We start from the raw sequence: 20812 nt of genomic DNA, 5'->3' as shown, positions 1-20812 counted from the left end.
ACTGAGAAATTCTGAGCAGTACCATTTCAGACTTCAGGTGGGGGCTCACATAACTGAGTGTTCCTTCATAAATAAAACTCCAAGTGCTACTCTGTTAAGTGAAAATCAGGGTGTAAATCAGGCATCCCCAAACTTCGGCCCTCCAGATGTTTTGGACTACAATTCCCATCATCCCTGACCACTGGTCCTGTTAGCTAGGGGTCATGGGAGTAGTAGGCCAAAACATCTGGAGGGCTGTAGTTTGGGGATGCCTGGTGTAAATGGTTGAAACAACCAAACAGAAGACAAGTGTGGTATCTCAGGGAGAAGATTAGACTAGAACCACTCTCTCTGACTTTGCTATGTGGGGAAATAAACACACAGTGAGACATTCAGTCGTGGGGGGGGTTCCACTTGCAGTCCCAAATAGCACAGCCTATACCTCAACTAGGCCTCAGAATTAAGCATGGATCCCAATGAAAGCAGCAGAAATGATGTGGTCCAGATTAATTGAAGTCTACGACTGAATGTAGCCATGCCTAAGGCTTGCTGGATTGAAATCTTGGGTTTCATTCTGTGTGAAAGGAACAACTCTATGGGGCTGAGGCCTCTACAGCCCTCCGCCATGTCCATTGGGAGAGGGCCCAGCACCCCCAATCTTGAGGGAGCAGAGAAGGCCTGAGGGAATGTCACCCCGATGCAGTGTGGCCAAGCGGGATGTCGGCCCGGGTCGGCCAGCGCAACCTGGCCGGCCTCTCCTGATGCAACAGTCGTCATGTGCGCACGCAATGCTGGGTGCAACTCGGCGCATGTGCTCTCAGTCATCTGTGTGAAGAAGCCGCTTCATCTGCGTGCACCTCTAAAAGTGCCACCCAGCTGTATGAATTTCTTACCGTCAGTAGTGCAACCACCTTCAGGAGGCGGCTTCATCTGATAAGTGATAGGGGGGCTGCTTGATTCTGAACTTTCCTCCTCTTCCTCCTCTTCCTCCTCATCTTCCTCATTATCCACTCTGTTGCCTGCTAAAAGGTATCGTGAGCACAGTCACCAGAGGTCAGGTAAATGGTGCATTCAGATGAGAGGAAATAACGCTTCTCCCCCTTTATCAGTGATAGCTGTTTCAGAATTTCAGCCGCAGGTACCAAGCTTCAAATACGGCAGCAGTGAGGACTGCGCTGAGTTAATGAGCTAAACAGTAGCTCGAGAACAAATCTTAGGGCAGCTTCCGACTTTACAGAAAAGCAGCGAAATAAAGGAAACAGGTGTGAGTTTGGTGTAAGAGAAGAAAAGCACCCATAGCACTTTCCGGAATAATAAGTCACTCAACTCACAATAAATGACACGTGAACTGCCTCCATCAAGAGACACAGCATGTTCAGGTGATATGAAAGTGGCCTATGGTTTCTGAACCTTGGTGACTGTCTCGCAGATGCAAGGAATCAAGTCAAGCTGCAGTTGTGGAGTGACAAACGTGCTTGTGTGAACTCACAAGCATCCCAAGGGGGCGGGGGCGAATCCACCCACTGCCCACCTGAGGTTCTTGTGAACTGCTCCACTATATCTTGTCCTGTGCGATTTACCTGATCTGGTGGAGCATGACTAAGAAACACAAAGTTCAACAGAACGCTGCTTCCCTCATCCCCACACCAGTGCAAGGTCATAGGTACATGTGCGAGCAGAATGAGGGGGTGCCGAAAAGAATGGGAGAGCTTTGGTGCGTTTCCCATATCCGCTTCCGGCCCTGTCCTCCATTCGCCACGCAAGTCGCTTGTGCAATAATTCCACGGCACTGACAGAGGAGGACTATCTGGGGACATTATTTTATTATTTATTTCATAAAAGTTACACACCGTGTGATTGTTGTTGTTGCTGTTTTTTAAAGACAGAAATCCTTCTAGAGGTTTAGGGGGGGGGGAAGGCTAAAACAGGAATCGCACGAAAAATTTACAACGGTCCTTTAAAACATGCAAAAGTTAAAATGCTAAAACTGATTTAAAAACATCTCAACTTCCCAAGCATGCTAGTTAGGCTTGTCTAAATGAAAATGTTTTTAGCGGGCACTGAAAAGAGTGGAATGAAGGTGCCTGCTTGATATCAATAGGCAGGGAGTTCCAAAAGTCTAGGCGCTGCAACATTGAACGATTGTGAAGTTCCCATTCACTATAATGAACGCTTGCACTGCTTACACTCACACTGGGGGATGTGAGGGATGAGGACAATTGCACAGCACTGGATCAAGGCCCTCAAATACTCGAGATGTATGCAAAGTATGATTTTGAGATGCCTTTGTTGTATTAATAGTGCCTGCTTAAACCAATATTTGTAGATCAGCTCTTCAAAACTTCAAAATACATACACAACCCTTTAAAGAGCAGTCATTATAAAAGCATGATTATTTTTTGTCCAGAGCTGCATTAAGCTCTACATGTTTTGAGGCACTGAGCAAACTGGGCTAGATTCAGAAGACAAATAAAACCTTGCTTAATATATTCAGTTAGGTTACAGCTATTGATGTGTTAAGTGTTTGCATTAAATAAACATAAGGCATACATTAAGCATGAATAAAGCACAGGTTCGATATAAGCCACAGAGCTTGGTACGAAGCAGTCACATAAATTTTGACTACATGCCGAATGGAAAATGGCAGGAAAATCTATGAAAATAACACAGCTGTTCAGCAAAAAACATCTAAGCAAAGATCACAAGCACCCTGAACATCAGTTGTTTTGCTGAGCAATGTAATGCAAAAGAAAGACGTTGCCTGCGGTCTGAAGTCTGGGAGTGCCCTTTTGTCCCAACGGTTTTGCCTGAAAAGGCTCAGAAGCAGACTTCGTGGCAATCAATGATGGCAAGCACAAACATCTTCAGACACTAGTCTGTTTTATTATTGTACTTTCAGCCTGCAATCATATAAATAAAAGAGGCAGAGGAAATTGTTGGGAGAATATAAACTAATACTGCCTCTCCGTCAACTACACAATTTTTAATTTATTGTGTCAGTTTTCAAGAGAGCAAGAACACATCCCCTCTCTGGCGATGAAATAAGTTGTTAGCTAATGAGAATAAAATCTGTCCAGATATCGATTTTTGTGTTAGGCACAGCAAAAAGCACCTGGCTACACTGTGGACCTCTCAAAAGCACTAGAATCCAACGGTAGAGTTGGAAGGGACACCGAGGATCATCTAGTCCAACCCCCTGGGCTATGCAGCTGTTCCATATGAGGACTGAACCTGCAGCATTTGTGTTATCAGCACCATGCTCTAACCAGCTGAGCTATCTCACCCAGCTATCTGCTTTTTTAAAATGCTGGGTACGCCCAAACTCCGTTCCTGAAACTCTTCTGTGATTGCCCCTAGACTCTGCCTGTCTACCCCCTTCTTATTTTTCATTAAAGAAATGGCAAATAGCCTCCCCCCCAGAAGCAAGGCTATTCCCATATTGCACCTTGATAGGCTATCATTCTCCAGCCACACGATAGCAATGAGGCAGTATTAAAGCTAATGGGCAGTTTATACATATTTTAAATGAAATAATTAAATATTTTTCTACCCTGTCTGCGTGCATGCTTTTTAAAATAATAAAATAGTAATAATAATCATCATCTGGATAAAAGCACATAGTTCTTGCTAAATATATATATATATATATATATATATATATATATATATATATATATATATATATATATAAACACACACACAAAGAACACTAGGATTAGGACCCGGTGATTTGTTAAATCCATTAACAAGTGTGAAAAGAGTTCTTTTGTTTTAAAACAAAGGCCATGTTCTGGCAGCACCTTCTCCCAGTTGATGTCATAACCCACTTTTGTGGCATCAGACTTTGTTGAAATCTAAGGTTCATGAAATCTAAGGTTTTCCACGTGGGGAGCAAGCAGCGGGCGCAGATGGACACTTAAACAATGGTGATGTTTTTTCCATGCAAATGTCCTTGTTCAGCAAGGAAGAATGGAAGGAGAGAGGAAAATTATGTGTGCAATGGCAACAGATTTGTTCCTAAATAGGGTTTTTCTATAGGTGGTGAGTAGCTGTATAATTGAAAACTATTTGAATAATATTTCAATTATTTTTCAATGCAATTGCCTAAAGACCCCGCCATATTGCATTGATAATGATTCTTTCCACGCCGTAATTAGACTGCTTTGAAAGGAAGTGTGCTCATGAAAAGAAGATACAAAGGAAATGCCCTTCAAGCCAATAAAGAGAGACCAGCAATTAACAGGAGGAAATAGTTGCACCAGAAGAATAATGATGCCTGCACACTGTCAGATCCACAGAGGTTCCTGACGTTTAGCAGTAAAACAAGTTGGCTTGGTGGGTGGTGAAATGATTCCAGTGACTTTGCTTGGGGGGTCAGAATATCATGCTTGAACGTTTATTTAATCAACTTTCTGTTCCACCTTTCCTCCCAAAGCAGCCAAGGACAGCAAACAATAAAACAGCAACCACCGCAACAAATAATAATTAAAAAAATTAAAAACAATCAAATATAATTTCAAGGTTGCCAGAAACAGTTATTTTCCAGCCATCAAATGCCTAGGTGAACAGGAATGTTTTATTTAAAATTAAATTAATGTTAATGAGGGAGAAAGATGCCCCTAACCAAGGAGGACATTCCATAAATGGGAAACCACCACCAACAAGGCTCTGTTGCAGGTCAACACCAACCAGGCAGCACCCAGCGGTGGCTCTGCCAACTTTGTGTTGGTTGTGGACTAAGTATTCAGGATGATCTCTCGATCATTAAAAACAAAGCAGGCTCAATTTCTACTTGAATGATTACAGCTTGCCTGGGTTCTTCAAGATGTGGATCCTTATATTACTCTACAGGTTGCTAAATTCCTAACAGCCGTCCTCTCGTACAAGAGACGGAATGGAATGTTAGCTGATTATTTATAGTTATAAGAATTTTCCAGAATGACATCAGATATTGATTTTAGCGTAGTGCCTAAATTTTTAATCATAATCTTAAACTTTTCTTTTTGAATTGTTAATATTTGTCCTTGTGAGCTTTGAATTGTGTTATATTATTTGTGGCTTGTACGAGTCCGCTGTTTTATTTGATTTATTTGGTTGTGTTGTGTTTTATGATGGGCGTAAAGCCGAATAAACATCTTTTGTACTTTTGTACTTGAATGAAAATGTCAAATCAACATTTCTTACCTTCTAGAGAGGAAAGGTGCTGTTCGGCTTCTAAATACAGCTGTGAAAAAACCGGCCTAGGAACTAAATTATTGGACCGGAGAGACGCCTCAATAGAATTATGCAGCACTTCTTCAAAGCGCGTGGTCTTGAGCTGCCCAGCATAAGAATTTCCCATCTTCTTGACAGTTTGAGGAGGGCTTGTTTTATTTATTTACTATTCCACATGAAACAAGAAAGAGAGAGAGAGAGGAGAAAGGAAAGTCAAGTTTTGTCCTCACAAACTAAGGAAACCACTCAGGATGCCAAAGGAGCACCTGTCCTGCATGAGTTTGACATTGTTCTTGAGAGGGCAAAGATGATGGGCAGTTGGCAGCACTCACTGAGCAGATCCTGCAGGTAAATGACAGGAAGTTACATAACCTATAGCTTACATAAAAATAAGAAGCACAACATCATTTTTTAAAAAAATTACTAATGGATGATGTAAATGTAATTACTCTTACAGGCTCAAAAGGGCATAACAGCAGCAAAACATTTTAACTAAAACAGATTTTTAAAAGGACTTTTGTCTGGTGTCAAAAAGATATCAGTGTATGCACTGGACCAGGTAAACTTCCCTAGGAAAGCAATGCCAAAGATAGGAGGCTACCACAAATAATGCCCTCTCTCTGATCACCTCCTGCCTTACCTCAGAGGGTGAGAGTACTCGTAGAAGTATCTCAGGGGGAAAAATGCAGGCTGATGTCGGAATCAGTTCCACTGAATTCAGTGGGGATTGACTTCTGGGTGAATCAAGATGCCAGATTTAACCTCCTGTTGCTTAAAGCAGTGTTTCCCAAACTTGGGTCTCCAGCTGCTTTTGGACCACGTCATCCCTTGCTAGCAGGACCAGTGGTAAGGGATGGTGGGAACTGTAGTTTGAGAACAGCTGGAGATCCAAGTTTGGGAAACACTGGCTTAAAGTCAGACTTCAGCGGAATTCTCATGGGCAGAGGCATCATTTAATTGTGTCCAGTTTCTTAGTGGAATATATATCCACCTCTCTCAAGGCATTGTCTGATGACAGCCATATATCAAGAGACATCTGAAGGCAGCCCTGTTTAGGGAAGCTTTTAATGTTTAATAGATTATTGTATTTTAATATTCTGTTGGAAGCCGCCCAGAATGGCTGGTGAAACCCAGCCAGATGGGCGGGGTATAAATAATAAATTGTTGTTGTTGTTGTTGTTGTTGTTGTTGTTGTTAGGGATGACTCACATGTCTGAAGGAGCCATTCCAATATTGAACCCCACAAGCAAGACTTGTCATGCTGCCTCACATCAGCTCAAAACATAAGGCTTGCCAATGAAGCTGGCCCACCCATTCATACACAAAGTTCACAGATGATGAATGACTGAGCGATGAGCAATTGGCTGGCATGCACATATGTTTATGCAGAGCACCCTGAGACAGATTAATGCCTGCTGGCTTTAATTTCCTGTTGCACCTTCTTCAGGCTTAGGGGGTTCCTAACAATAAAAATAAAATACAGTGCACCCAAGCATCTGATTATCTGACATATTATTTTACTGTTCAGAAAAAAATGAGCAGGGCATTGGCACAGCGGAGCAAATAAAAAAAATCCCTATTTCTAACCATATGAGATGGTTGCTTGCATTTATACTGTGGGAGCTAAGGTCTTGAAAGCCCTTGCAAATCTCATCACCAGCATTGGGTGACAGCTACAAGCTGGTGACCCTGAATGTGCTAAGTGAGTAATATAATGAGCAACAGGAAGCTTGACGTGGTGGGCCTCGTTTTCTTGTGCTATTGAACTCTTCGAGACCTGCTGCTGCACAGACTGGTGCCTTTCGGTCGCTCTCAAGCACAAGGGGGGGGGGGTGGCACAGGTTTCAAATGTCTGTGAAATTCCAAACAATGATTGGGGGGGGGACGGGACTGGCAGGCTCTGTTCAAGCGGCTCCATGTTAACAGGAAGTAGAGAAGGGAGGGTGGTCAGCTCTGCAACTTCTGATGACAGAACCCTATCATGATGCTATTCGCTGCATTTTTTTTAAAGGATTCTACAAAGGGAAGTAAGAGAGAGCTTGAAGAGCAATTTAAATTGATTCCTGCATTGCAGAGGGTTGGGCTAGATGGCCCTTGGGTTTCCCTTCCAATTCTACAATTCTATGACTTAGTGAAGGGGATAGGAAATGAAAACCGCACTGGAGCTCATAAGCAACTCAAAGAATAAATCTACCCTTCAAAAAAGCAATTTAGCATAATACACCAGAGATCACACAATATTATTTTGCAGCCATGAAAGTAACTGGCAGAGTAAGTGAAGAACGAGATTTTGCAAGGTGAAGAAAGGGGTTTTGAACTGAAGTTCAAATCAGATTTTGAACGGAAGTCTCTGTGCTGTTCCTAGCAGGCATGGAAGCCAAATTCAAGTTCATTCATCACCAAGTTTGGTCACACCCTCATCCACATTTTTAAAGGCAAATTGGATAGCCGTTTTGGGCCGCCTCCTCAAGCAATGACTTCCCCCGAATAACCCTGGGAACTGTAGTTTATTAAGGGCACTGTGAACTGTAGGTCTGTGGTGGATTAACTACAGTTCCCGGGATTCTTTGGTAGAAGTCATGTCCTTTCAGTGTATGGCATATATGCGGCCTTAGTAGCGCAGTTGTAACATACATAATGCTAAAAACCAGAGTTCACAGATTAGAATCTCAGAGTGAAGGAACATTCTGGTCATATGTAACGTCCTTGAATTAGGGGACACGTCTCCTTCCCTTTCTGATAAGGGAAAATATACAATGTCCCTTGAAATACAAAGGACGGTACGTTTTGTCAAATTAAAGCAGGAAGCCTAAATAACAGCAAATACCTCCTCTTATGCACACAAACACACACCAAAATAGCAGCAGCGATTCAAAAGCACCCAGCATCAGACATTGTGAAGTTTCAAAGTGGAAGCGTTACTAATCCAGAGTGAGCCATCTTTTGCCTTGATGTGAGGACTGTCAGTTCCCAGACACCCAGCCATTGTGTTTACTCTTTATTTTGTCCCTTGAGTCGCGGAGGACAGCTCCCCAATCAATTGGCTGCAAGTCTGGAACAGAAACAGCACTGCAGGCTAACGCCTAATATATGATATGGCAATAAATACATTAGGCAACCGAGCTGCATCCTGTAAGTGTCTTTTTCTTCCTCTCCTACAGGAAACACTGTATTCTAATGCAGATTTCTCCTGCTTCTTAACAGGATCTCATAAATGCTGCAGGTGTTACTTTGGAAATAAAATAACTCCGTTAAGTGTCTCTAGTTTGCAGTGTCTTTTAATGCCTAGCCCAGATCGCAGAGTTTTTGGCTGCCATCCTGGAGTTTGTTTCTGTCCCCACTCACCACCACCCCCTTGCTTCTTCTGCATATTTTGGAAGAACGTAGTGCCTCTGAGTTAACAGACCGCAATCAAGCTATGTTTGAAAGAATGGCAAACTTTAAATAACTGGAGTTTGTTAGGCAGGAGGGGAAAGCGAAGGAGGCGGTGTTAGCAAATAAAAATAAGGAGGGAATCGCTGCAGTTATAGTCCTGAGGAGAAGAGGAGGACTCGCTTCCTCAGAATCTCCTGTGTCTACTAGCTTTGGGACTGCAATTTCCCAGAGCTTGGACCCGAGGCTGTTTTCCTAACTTGGTTTTGGCATTCCCCGCATCTGCGAGGTGAATGTAAAATGAGCATTAGCTGGAGAATGTGTGCTCAGGTTAATATCTCCTCTCCCCCACACACACCCTATTTATAACCTCTAGTTGCACACTATCAAGCTTGACTGCAAGGTGTGGGTTTTATTACATCACTTGCAAAAATGCCCCATTGCACTGGAAAACATGGGTCACACTCCCGTGGGCAGTGTGACATTTTCACATCTCACAGGTTTTAACCCAACTGGATTTAAGTGTGCTTAGCTTTGGGCGAATGGTGCCCACTGGCTCTTTATATTTAACTTTCAATGTCACAGTGCCTCTTCCTGACCATAAGACTATATAATGCTAAAATGGACTAGCAAGCCTGGATTCACTACAGTAGGACTTACTACTAACTAAACATACTTTGGATCCCGCAACATCTTGATATTGTGATGCTGAGGATCTATAACTCCAGTGTTACCAATCCAAGGAGCCTTGTTATTTTTCCAACCCACAGAAAGGCACACATCTTCTGCCTCTGGAAACAGCATCCCAAGTTCCCAGGTCCTGCTGAACTGTTATGCTGCTTCACTGGGCAGTTGGTATAGCAACTTCAGGGCAGAGTGTTTGCTTATGTAAGCTTAAAACATGTGTTCAAATCTCATCTAGGCTTTAACAGTGGCTTCTGGAAAGTCGCCCTCAGTCTAGACGCCTTTAAAAAGGGACAAGGGGATAAGGATGACCTGCCTCACAGCACAAAGCCCCACAGGGATGTGATCCACACTGGGATAAAACACAGGCTCAAGAGGCAGTGGGAACGTGAGCTGGGTGTTAAGTCCCATTGAACTCAGCAGGGCTTACTTCGGAGTAGAAAGCTATACTGTACTGTACAGGGTTGTATTCTCAGTCAGCTACAAAGTAGCCACTAGGAATGCATGAGTTTGAAAAAAAAAACACCTGAAATATGAATCATGTGTTTTAGTTTATAAGCTCTTAAGGCACATAATAATAACTTTAGATCTTTCCTCTAGCAATGTAGACAAGACTTTTAATAAAGGTATGGAGGCAGGAGGAGAGAGAGACTCTGAAAATTAGCATTGTGGCAGGCAGGTCTTTATGGGGTGGGGGAAAACAGAGCATAAGCTACACCTATTAAAAACAAATACATCTTCCTTAGGGAGCACTGAATTGTCTACCTTTCTGCCTTCCTTCTGTTCTTAGTTTTCTATTAATAACTTGCATACAAATTCAAGACGAGGACCATGCTGATACTAGCTTGATTTAAACACATTACTCCCATAATTTCTAGCACTTACCTTATGACTGCGTATGCTTTTAGCGGCAGCCGGTGTACTGAAATCCAAGTAATCCTACCGAGACTGCTAAGCAAAGCAAAGGTGACCTTGAGGTATTAGTTCCTCTGAGAAGCGCCTTCCACATTGATACTATAAGCATTCCTATTTGAAACTGGTTTAGCCATTTCAAACTCCACCCCTATACACACCTCCAATAATCCTGGGAACTGCTTCACTGAGAGAGTGTTGAGAATTCTAGGCTAAGAGGTCCCCAACCCCCTGGACAAGACTCCCATTGGAAGGGAAGGGAAACAGCAACTAAAGTAGTTTGCTTCTGCAGTTTAGACATAGAATCATAGAATCACAGAATTGTAGAGTTGGGAGGGACAACCAGGGCCATCTTCTCAGACTCAAAGCATCAGGACCAAGAAGTGGATGGTCACATCTTCCCTGGAAAAAAAGTTTTTAAAGTAGCAAAAAATACCCAGGTTTTCAAAACGGGGAAAACATTGTTTTTATAGAGCCAATTGCTCTTGGAAACCTGAGACCAAAATTGTACAAGGACAAAGTTGGGGCTTAGAAAAAAATTCATCTATGTCATCTTTCATCTGGTTTCATACAAATCTAACTCCAGAAAATTGTTGGTGCAAAAGGAGGGAGCTTTAAAAAAAGTAAATGAAATCCAATCAGGGCATTACTTTCTGAACATGTGTATCGTGAACTGAAAATTCCCCTCAAGCATTCTGTCATTTGAAAAGCCTGTGTTTCTTTCCTATGACATGAAGCACAGCTAGAAAGCAAGTAATACTTCTGCGAGGAACGGTTAAAGAGATGTTATAGGAAAGCATATTTGAAACAATGTTTCTTGTGCTATTATAACAAGGCTGAAGCGTGAGTATAATGGTAATTCTGGGAGGGGAAATGATGGCATTATGAACTTCAATACTCCATGTAATTAAGTTACAGGTAGGTAGCCGTGTTGGTCTGAGTCGAAGCAAAATAGAAAAAAATTCTTCAGTAGCACCTTAAAGACCAACTAAGTTTTTATTTTGGTATGAGCTTTCGTGTGCATGCACACTTCTTCAGATACTGAAGATATCTGAAGAAGTGTGCATGCACACGAAAGCTCATACCAAAATAAAAACCATGTAATTAAGTTAAGGATGGGCAGAGGTATCCGTAGGTAGACTATAGGACATTTCCTCAGTAGACTACCTAAAGCTTGCTGGTAGCTGGGATTCCTGAAAATAATGTAGAACTACATAGTCCTTGGTATAAGTGACAAGCACTTATATTCTCAAGTCAAGAGTGCCCATTCAGGACCACTTAAAATAAAACAGTTACGTTCATCCACTGAGAAATACCAAGTAGGCACTCTCTTATTTTGTGATTTTAGAACACACTGTTGGACCACAGGGATCCAAGTAAAGGAAAAAGAGAGGCCACAGAAAATTGGGAGTCAGCCCACACCAGGGCTAGATAACGTAGCTCTTTACCAAAAAAAATCTCACCTGGAAAAAAATAAATCTCAGTGACACAAGAGGAAGAAATAAACAAATGTTCCCAACATAACAAAAAAACACACACACACTATACCTTACACAGCTGAGGTGTTCAGGCTCCCAACATTATGTCCCTAAGTCAGCCTCATGATTTGAATCATCGTGAACTGAGGACTGCCAGAGCACTTGCAAAGGTGGTTGATAGCTGCCAACTCCAGCTCTGCTGGAGTTTGCCTCCCTTTGATTCAGAAGAGAGAGCCTGTCAGCCTGACTGAGTAACCCTCTGGAAACAGTGCAGTGTGTGTGTGCAACTGAACACTTGGTCAGGTCATCATGACACGAACATTCTTCTGTGACAGCAGAACAGAGGAAGGATTCAAAGCTATCTCTGTTATGTTCTGTGGCCACGGCGGAAACAAAATAAGGGCTACACCATAACCCAGAAAGCTGTTCCAGAATCTTGTGGGTCCGATGGGTTAGATGATAAATGGAAGCATCATTCCCCCCCCCCTAATGTCTTATTAACACTGAAGTGTTTTGCTAGGTCATGTTGCTCCCAGTCAAGCACTTACCAGTCTGTCAGTCTGAGGTACTATTAACGTCAACAGCTCTCCCCCCCCCCCCCAGCACAGCCACTATTCCCTTTTGGAAGGCAGAGGGAGCTGGACTTTGCACTGTGCGGTTTAAAAAACCTAAAACTTCATTGGTGCGAGTGTTTGTTTAAAGTGCAGTCTTTTTATAACACGGAAGGAAAGGGCTCTCGAGCCAGCTGACATGTGGATCTGATATGTGAACCCAAGGTGAGTATCTGGTGTGAGAGAACCTAGGAAGCTTTTTACACCAAATCAGACCTCTGTGGTTTCTCAGCCTTGCCTGGGGATGTTCTCATGGAAGAACCAGACCTGACACTCACATAAAAGAAACAACTAATTTGCTTTATTAAATTTATATACCACCCTTCATCCAAGGATCGTAGGGCGGTTTCCAGTATAAAAAGCACAAAAATGCACAGCGTGCAAAACAAACAAAATAGTAAAACAGTCACACACACACACACACACACACACACACACACACCCCACAGTTTAAAAGGCCATAGTTTGATTTGCCAAAGGCCTGGGAGAAGAGGGGTGTTTTTACCTGGCGCCCAAAGGTATGCAATGAAGGTGCCAGGCGAGCCTCCCTGGGGAGAGCGTTCCACACACAGGGAGCCACCACAGAAAAGGCTCGTTCTCATGTTGCCACCCTCACGGCCTCTTGTGGAGGGGGGAACACAAAGAAGGGCCTCAGATTATGATAGCAGGGTCCAGGCTGGTTCACATAGGGAGAGGTGCTCCTTGAGGGATTGCGATCCTGAACCATTTATGGCTTTATAGATCAAAACCAGAACTTTGAATTGGGCCTGGGAACTAATTAGCAGCCAGGTTTGGTGTTATATGCTCAAAACATCTTGTCCCATTGAACAACCTGGCTGCTGAATTCTGCACCAGCTGACGTTTTCAAATCGTCTTCAGAGGCAGCCCCACATATAACATTTTTGCAGTAATCTAACCTAGAGGTTGCCATGGAAACTGTTACTTCCTGCAGAAATGTCATAACTTTTCATACCACAAATGCTTTCTGTAACTGCTCTCTTCCTGAACTCAAAGTCTGAGTGAAGTGGCCAACCCACACACGGGAATGTTCCTAGAGGCGGCTACACCTTCTGTTTGTAATTACAGGGATTTTAATGGATATTAAGCACTGTAAGGAAAAGTATATTTTAAACACTACGAAGGGACTTTGTCGCTCTGCTATTCCGATGGATTTTATTTTTGCTACCAATTTTATTGTTTTAATTATTATTTGCATTCTTTGTTGCATTCGTAAGCCACCTGGGATAAGCAGTTGTGAAGGCTGTATATCAATGTGTTGCTTAAATAAGTAAAATAATCTTAGTTACTGATTTGGAATTTTGATTGGTAATTATAGGCAGTTTTCATAATGGTATTAGTAGTAGTAGTAATGAATTGTTTTTAAAAAATAGTGTAACCCCCCCCCCACCCTGTAACGGACGTGGCTGGTAGTTTGGGACAAAATTCAACTCCAGGTGCACCTTTCATTGCAGAATTTACACACAAGTTGACCTATTAACATAGTCCTTCTGGGACATCGCCACCTGTGCAATAATAAACAATGTCCTCCAATTTCAGCCACTTTTTATTTATCATTTTCTTTCTATCATATAAGCCAGTGATGGCGAACCTATGACACGCGTGTCAGACGTAACACACAGAGCCCTCACTGCTGGCATGCGCCCCACTGGCCCATTCACGCTGTTGTTGTTGTCGTCCCCCCATTTGTTCTCCCGCTCCTCCTACAGCTTCTCTCCGCTGTTAAAACCCGGATCCTTTTTGTTGTTGTTGCTGCTGCTGGTAGCCAGAGATTGGTTTTTAACCCTTTCTGTGCTGTTTTTCTGGCGCTTTGGCAGACTATGATTGGGTGTAACAGCATTCATTTTTTAACCCGTTCTGTGCTGGTTTTTTTGCACTTTGGCAGACTATGCCGGTGCTGTGTGTTAGTTCCAGCAAAGGTATTATTCGTCATTTATTTCTGTTCTCTTACACCCCCCCCCAAAAAAAAGCACAGCAGCTTTGGGGCACCCCCCCAAAAAATGTAGCAGCTTTGGGGCATCCCCCCAAAAGCAAAGCAACTTTTGCACCCCCCAAAAAAACCTCCAAAACTTTGGTCAGCAGCTCCCCCCAAAAAGCTCAACAACTCTGGGCACTTTGTGATAAATAAGGGGTTTTTGGTTTGGTTTGGTTTGGTTTGGTTTGGTTAAATAATTAGTTTTTGGTTTATTAAATACAGTTATATATTACAATTATACATTTTTGTTATTTAAACTATAAATATCGTGAAATTATGGTTTTTTTCTTGAAGTGACACACCACCCGAGTTATGCTAGGTTTCTCTGGCGAATTTTGACACACCAAGCTCAAAAGGTTGCCCATCACTGATATAAGCAAAACTGCTTAGACACAAAATATCCCAATATTTTTGCTACTGAAGTGCTTTTTTTGTCACAACCATTGGAAAGTATTGAGGTAAAAACAAGTCTGATGGAGTTTTTCAAACACAACTAATCCAAAGAGACAGTTTTAAAAGTCCTTCTGACATCACATGCATGAATTTGCTTAGGGATATTTTACTACTCTGGCATACATTGGAATTTGGCTTGGGGTAGTCTATTGTCTAAAAATATATATGCAAGTTCCTTCGTGCTGTTTCTAGTGATGAAGTTTTGCAGAAAATATTCCTATGAAAATTGCAGCACTTTGCACAGGAAAAAAATAAAGTTGCATCAGAACATTTTGAGATGCCCTAGAAAGTGCTTTAATTCAGCACATTTATTTTACCTGTGTTTAGTAAACAAAGCTTTAAAAAAAACAAAAAACAAAGTATATCTTTCCCAATACACCACAAGTATGGGCAATATCTTAGGGGAGAAATTAAAGCATATTTACAGCACAGTCCTAACTGTGCCTACTGAGAGAAGTAAGTCTCTGTCAATAAGTCTCAGAGTGCTCAATAAGTAGGGTTAGGATTGCAGGCAGCCTTAATAGGATTTAAATGTTGTGTTAATTAGACATTTTTACTGGGATACTTGTAGAAAATTAAAGATCATGCTGTTGCTGTTGTTGCTGCTGCTGCTATTTAAATTTGTATACCACCCTCCATCCGTAGATCTCAGGGCAGTTCACAACACAAAATCAAAAGATAAAAACACACAAAATACAGTACACAAATTACAACTTTGGAACTGTCAGGTTTGCCTAATATTGTATATGCAATTGGTATCCATTCATTGCCAGTCATAAGCTTGTCCAATGCATACATAAGAATGCATACATTAACTAGGCAAATTTTACAACAACCCTGTAAAGTAAGCTAGGTAAAGGTAAAGGGACCCCTGACCATTAGGTCCAGTCGTGACCGACTCTGGGGTTGCGCGCTCATCTCGCATTATTGGCCGAGGGAGCCGGCGTATAGCTTCCAGGTCATGTGGCCAGCATGACAAAGCCGCTTCTGGCAAACCAGAGCAGCACATGGAAACGCCGTTTACCTTCCCGCTGTAGCGGTTCCTATTTATCTACTTGCATTTTGACGTGCTTTCGAACTGCTAGGTTGGCAGGAGCTGGGACCGAGCAACGGGAGCTCACCCCGTCACAGGGATTCGAACCGCCGACCTTCTGGTCAGCAAGCCCTAGGCTCAGTGGTTTAACCACAGCGCCACCTGTTTTACAACAACCCTGTAAATTTTACAACAACCCTGTAAAGTAAGCTAAAAAGCTAGTAGTTCCCAATTAGCTACTGCTAAACTACCCCCTGTTTTTCAATACCCAAACCATGGAACACATATTTTTGAGAATGTTGAAAATGGGAACCATTGAGATAGACCTATATCATCCCACTATTGAAGATAGAGGACGGGGGGGGGGGGGAATGAGAAATAATTGGTTACTTAAGGTTGCAATACTGTACACATTTACCTGGGAGTAAGTCCCAGGTGTTTGCTTCTTAGTAGACATGTACATGATTTCACTGGAGTTGGTGGGAGTTGGAATCCAGGAACATCTGCAGGGCCACAAGTTCCTGCCTCCTGCTCTAAGAGTGACATAAATGCTAATAATTATTACAATGAATCACAGCCCCCACTTTGCACCCCACTCATAAATGATGGGAAATTTTAATGAGCAATCAAAATGTGAGTCGGACTTGCAATTGCGTCACCTATCAAACTTAGTTGTACAAAAGTTTCTGTTCTGGCACCATGGCAAACAGAAATGTGGAAGAAAACAAGACAAGCTATTAGTGCCTCTTGGAAACCTATGAATTAGGTGTGTCTCTGTTGCTAAACTTATTTTCAAAACCCTAAAGCAAAGCATACAAGCCCTGGAAAAAACCCTATAAAAATAAGGTCGTTTTGACCGGGGAAGCAAGGAAAAAAAAACCTTATAATTATTGTAACAGACGGTGATGAATCATGCCTAACCAAATCCTCCCACTCCTTTTCAATAGAATGCATTATTAAACAGACAGATTATTTTACAAATGATGCAGCCTTTGCCAAGAAAGTAGAGCTTGTTTTCATATTGAGATATATGATTGGCATCTGGTGAACTAGGGTATAGTTTGTATACCCATACAATTTGCATGCTCTGCTCAGAAATTCTAATGACCACAGGAAGTCGGGAGTGAGGCTAGTGGTCAGGATGATAATGATAATGATGATGATGATGATGATGATAATAATAATAATAATAATACCACACCCATCTGGCTGGGTTGCCCCATGCATTCATGGTACAAACCACATCAACTGATTTGGGACTGTTAAAATTTTTGACATTTGTTATATGATTTCCAACAAGATTATTTTATGATTTAAAGAGGATTTATATATGATTTGCAATTATGATTTATATTTTATAGTTTTTCTATATGATTTATGTATTTTCCCCCTTTCAATCTTCTGTTTGTTTGTTTGTACATTAATAAAAATATTTTTAAAAAAGAAAAAAACTGATTTGGGACTGGAAATTTTCAAAAAAGCATCAATAACGCTATCTAATACACAAGTGATTTCAAATCATCACTAGCATTAGGATGACCACCTTTCACCAAGTCACCTGTACCATGTATTGAACAAAGCCTTTCTGAGCAATGAAAAATTGCCCGATTAATTAGGTAAAGGGGCCCCTGATTATTAGGTCCAGTCATAACCGACTCTAGGGTTGCGGCGCTCATCTATTGGCCGAGGGAGACGGCATACAGCTTCCAGGTCATGTGGCCAGCATGACTAAGCCGCTTCTGGCGACCAGAGCAGCACACGGAGATGCCGTTTACCTTCCCGCTGTAGCGGTACCTATTTATCTACTTGCACTTTGAGGTGCTTTCGAACTGCACAGCCCATTATATGGTTACAGCCTGGATTAGCCCTCCTGAGAAAGATCCCAGATTCATTTCACCCTTTCTACCCAGTTCCAAACCCTCTCCTCCTTGGGAGAACACAGGAGCATGTGCTAGCAACTGCTGGGAGCTGCCTAAAACCTGAGTCCAGCATCACTTCTGTTGGTGGACATGGAGCTGACAGGTGGGTTGTGGCAACTTCAGGACGGCCAGGATTTTTCTAGCTTTTGGTTTTCTCCTGGGGTGGCAAACTGCCTTAATGCTGTTTTGGGATCAGTCCAGGTTTTGAAGCTTCTACCTTTCCCTGCCCCATAGGTAGCAGAAGAATAATCAGCATCAGTACTGGAGGACCTGCTTCATAGAATGTCCCAGGTCCTGCCTCTGATATCACAAGATAAAAAGGTATCAAAGCTAGGGTGGGGGAGGAAGAAAGAAAGAAAGAAAAATATCCTCAAAGCAGCTTTTGGTTAAGATGGTTCCTTATGCTTCTCCAGAAAATATGAAGACCCAATGTGATGTAGATTTGCATAAAAATGCACCTGCTGATTTCTACATATGTGGACGAAACAGCACCCTAATTTCAATAGAAATACAATGGGGGAAGATTGTGATCAGGTGTCATGTCTTCCTGCTGAGTTTGCTGACCATGTGCTTAACAATAGATAGGCAGCTTCAATGTCCCTTGAATGTATGCCCCTCCCCACATTCAAATAAGAGATGATGAATAAATTATATAGCTTGGATAATTCAACAAAATTTGGCTGATTGGTTCATATATACAACACAGAATTCTGTGCGAAATCACAACCCTAAGCCCAAAGGTTCCAGTGGGAAAAGGAGCACCGTATATTCAAAACAACTTTTATTTGCAATTTAAGCAAACACTGAATCATAACTATGTAGTCATGAAGTTGTGAACCTTGTACTGACAAGCCTTTCCATGGCTGCTGGCACTGTGATCTGCTATATTAATATATTAAGGCTGCATGCTAGCACATTTATGGGAAGCCAACAGAAATTAGTTCCAAATGAATATGTCTAGGGTCAGGTCAGAATAAATTTTGATCAGGCACATAATGTTAAGCTACAGCATCTTATCAGCATGTTATCAAGTATCAAATATAACAAGCCACTTTATTTGTCTCCAGTCTGTTGTTTCAAACCAAAGGTCTTCCGTGCAATTGAATGTTTGTTTATTGTTCGAATGTGCCAAGTGCACTGTTTTATGGGGCTGGGTGGGATGCAAGGCAAAATAGCGACAAAAACAACTTTGGAACACTTGTACAAGAACTCCAATTTCCCTTGGGACAATTTTCAGGCAACAAAGAAGGAAACATATGATGCAGTGCCCTGCTCAATTTTGGTCAGGTTCAACTCTTGAAATGCTGCATAAACTAAGGTTACCAGATTTTTTTTTCCCCAATGAATCCGGGGACACTTTTCGACTTCAATGGATTTTGTATGGGGACTGATTTGTAAATCAGGGGACTGTCCCCGGGTAACCTTAGCATAAATGCCTTACATTTAAAGCATATTCCCTGCTCCCATAGTATCCTGGGAACTGTAGTTTTCTAAGAGTATGGGAAATTGTAGCCCCATGGGGGGGGGGGGTAAAGCACAGCATAGCTGCCAAGTTTTCACTTTTCTCGCGAGGAAGCCTATTCAGCATAAGGGAAAATCCCTGTAAAAAAGGGATAACTTGGCAGCTATGAAGCACAGTTCCCAGGATTCTTGGGAGCAGGATGCTTTAAATGTATGAGTTTGCAGTCCTGAGGGTTACCATGTCAGAGGAGCACAAATGTTCCAGAAATATACTACTTGTATGCATTATCAATTAAATATCTGGCATGTGGCCCCTTTGAGAGAAAGGCCACCCAAAGAAATGCCAAAGAGAAAAAAGACTTAATAGGGCAGGTGTAGATGCTATTGAAAGACCTCACTGCAATCACAAACAAACTGGAAAAAAACCCGGCACAAAACAGAGAGGCAGGATATTGTCTGCCTTAAAGAAAGTGTGGGCTGGTCTACTGTATTTCTGGAATGATAAGATACAGCTAACAGTAGAAAATGGTCTATTTCTGAAAGGGGAAAGGATTGTGACCTCAAAGGCAATGTGTCCAGAGATATTGGAATGGGAAGAAGACCTCGAGGTGGCATTGTGCAAATGAAGGTCAAGGGACACCTTCTGCTGACCTAATGTACAAAGAGAGGAGATGGTCGGAACCTGTAACACTTGTGCAAAACACCAAAAACACAAAAAAGAACACATGATAACTAGGGAGGTGCCCAGCAGAGCCTGGCAGCAGAGCCTGGTTACAGATTTATTTGAACTGGAAGGAAATCTTAAAAGTCGATTTGAAGTAACAGAATTGAAAAACACCTCATCCGGAACTATAATAACCCACCCAAAGATAGTACTGTCAAGGCATGGCATTTGTGACGAATTAATATCTGACAACGGACCCCGATATACACCTGAAGAAGTCCGTAAATTTGCAAAAAGGTGGGATGTAAGTGCACACCACCACCAGCTCACACTACCCACAAATCAATAGTCTAACATCTTTTCAGTGGACATACATTCCAATTATCTGACACATTCCTTTTTTCCATACCCCAAACCTGTGCAAAAGCGTGCAAAAAAAACCAAAAACCCATGCCAATTTTCTCTTACTACGGAGCTATGCCCTTCCCTGTTTACAATGACTACCAAATTAGCCTCGGGGCCAAAGGAAACATGACGTTAATTGCATGGCTGTAATTAATGTGTGTGTGTGGTTTACCCTCAGGGAAGCCTGAGCATTTAGAGGACTAGCTGGGGAATTTGTCCTCTCCTTGCTATATTCCCCTTCCAAGATCCGTGAAGTTGCTGCTTGCATTTCAAGGGAAACCCCCATTAGTGAGTGATCCAGTCTGGGCCTTAGTTACTTATGTTCCTTCCCCTAGTTCTTCCCCTGCTTCCCCACCCCCCTGCAACACACACATTTCTTTTTCTTTGTCAATGTATGTGGGGAGGTTAGGTGACACTGCATCGAAGCAAGAATTACCCCACACTTTACAATGCATTCTCCCCATTGCTTTTTTTAAGGAAAAAACATCACTAAAAGTCCAGCCTTTCGGTGAAGCAAAATTTAGTGTCACAATTCCTCCTTTCAAATCAGCACAATACCATAAGAAGATAAAAGTCTGCTGGGTCAATCCAGCATCCTATTCTCACAGTGGGCAGTGAGGAAGTTGAATTTTAC

The 20812-nt window shown here is 42.1% G+C and overlaps 1 protein-coding gene across 1 annotated transcript in view; it reads right to left on the bottom strand.

Moving 5' to 3' along the window:
- The window catches only part of GREB1 (growth regulating estrogen receptor binding 1), a 63541-nt gene extending 51662 nt beyond the window's left edge, over nucleotides 1-11879 (bottom strand). The window contains exons 1-3 of the mRNA XM_035109833.2: nucleotides 11710-11879; nucleotides 5164-5359; nucleotides 873-1001 (exon numbers count right to left, since the gene is read on the bottom strand). Of these exons, the coding sequence (XP_034965724.2) occupies nucleotides 873-1001; nucleotides 5164-5320 (286 nt within the window). The 5' untranslated portion in view covers nucleotides 5321-5359; nucleotides 11710-11879. The remainder of the gene's footprint in view (nucleotides 1-872; nucleotides 1002-5163; nucleotides 5360-11709) is intronic.
- Between the last annotated feature and the right edge of the window lie 8933 nt (nucleotides 11880-20812).

This window comes from Zootoca vivipara, chromosome 3 (genome assembly GCF_963506605.1).
Source record: "Zootoca vivipara chromosome 3, rZooViv1.1, whole genome shotgun sequence".
Taxonomy (NCBI): Eukaryota; Metazoa; Chordata; class Lepidosauria; order Squamata; family Lacertidae; genus Zootoca; species Zootoca vivipara.
The sequence above is the reverse complement of the archived record's forward strand: the minus strand, read 5'-3'. Positions and strand labels throughout refer to the sequence as shown.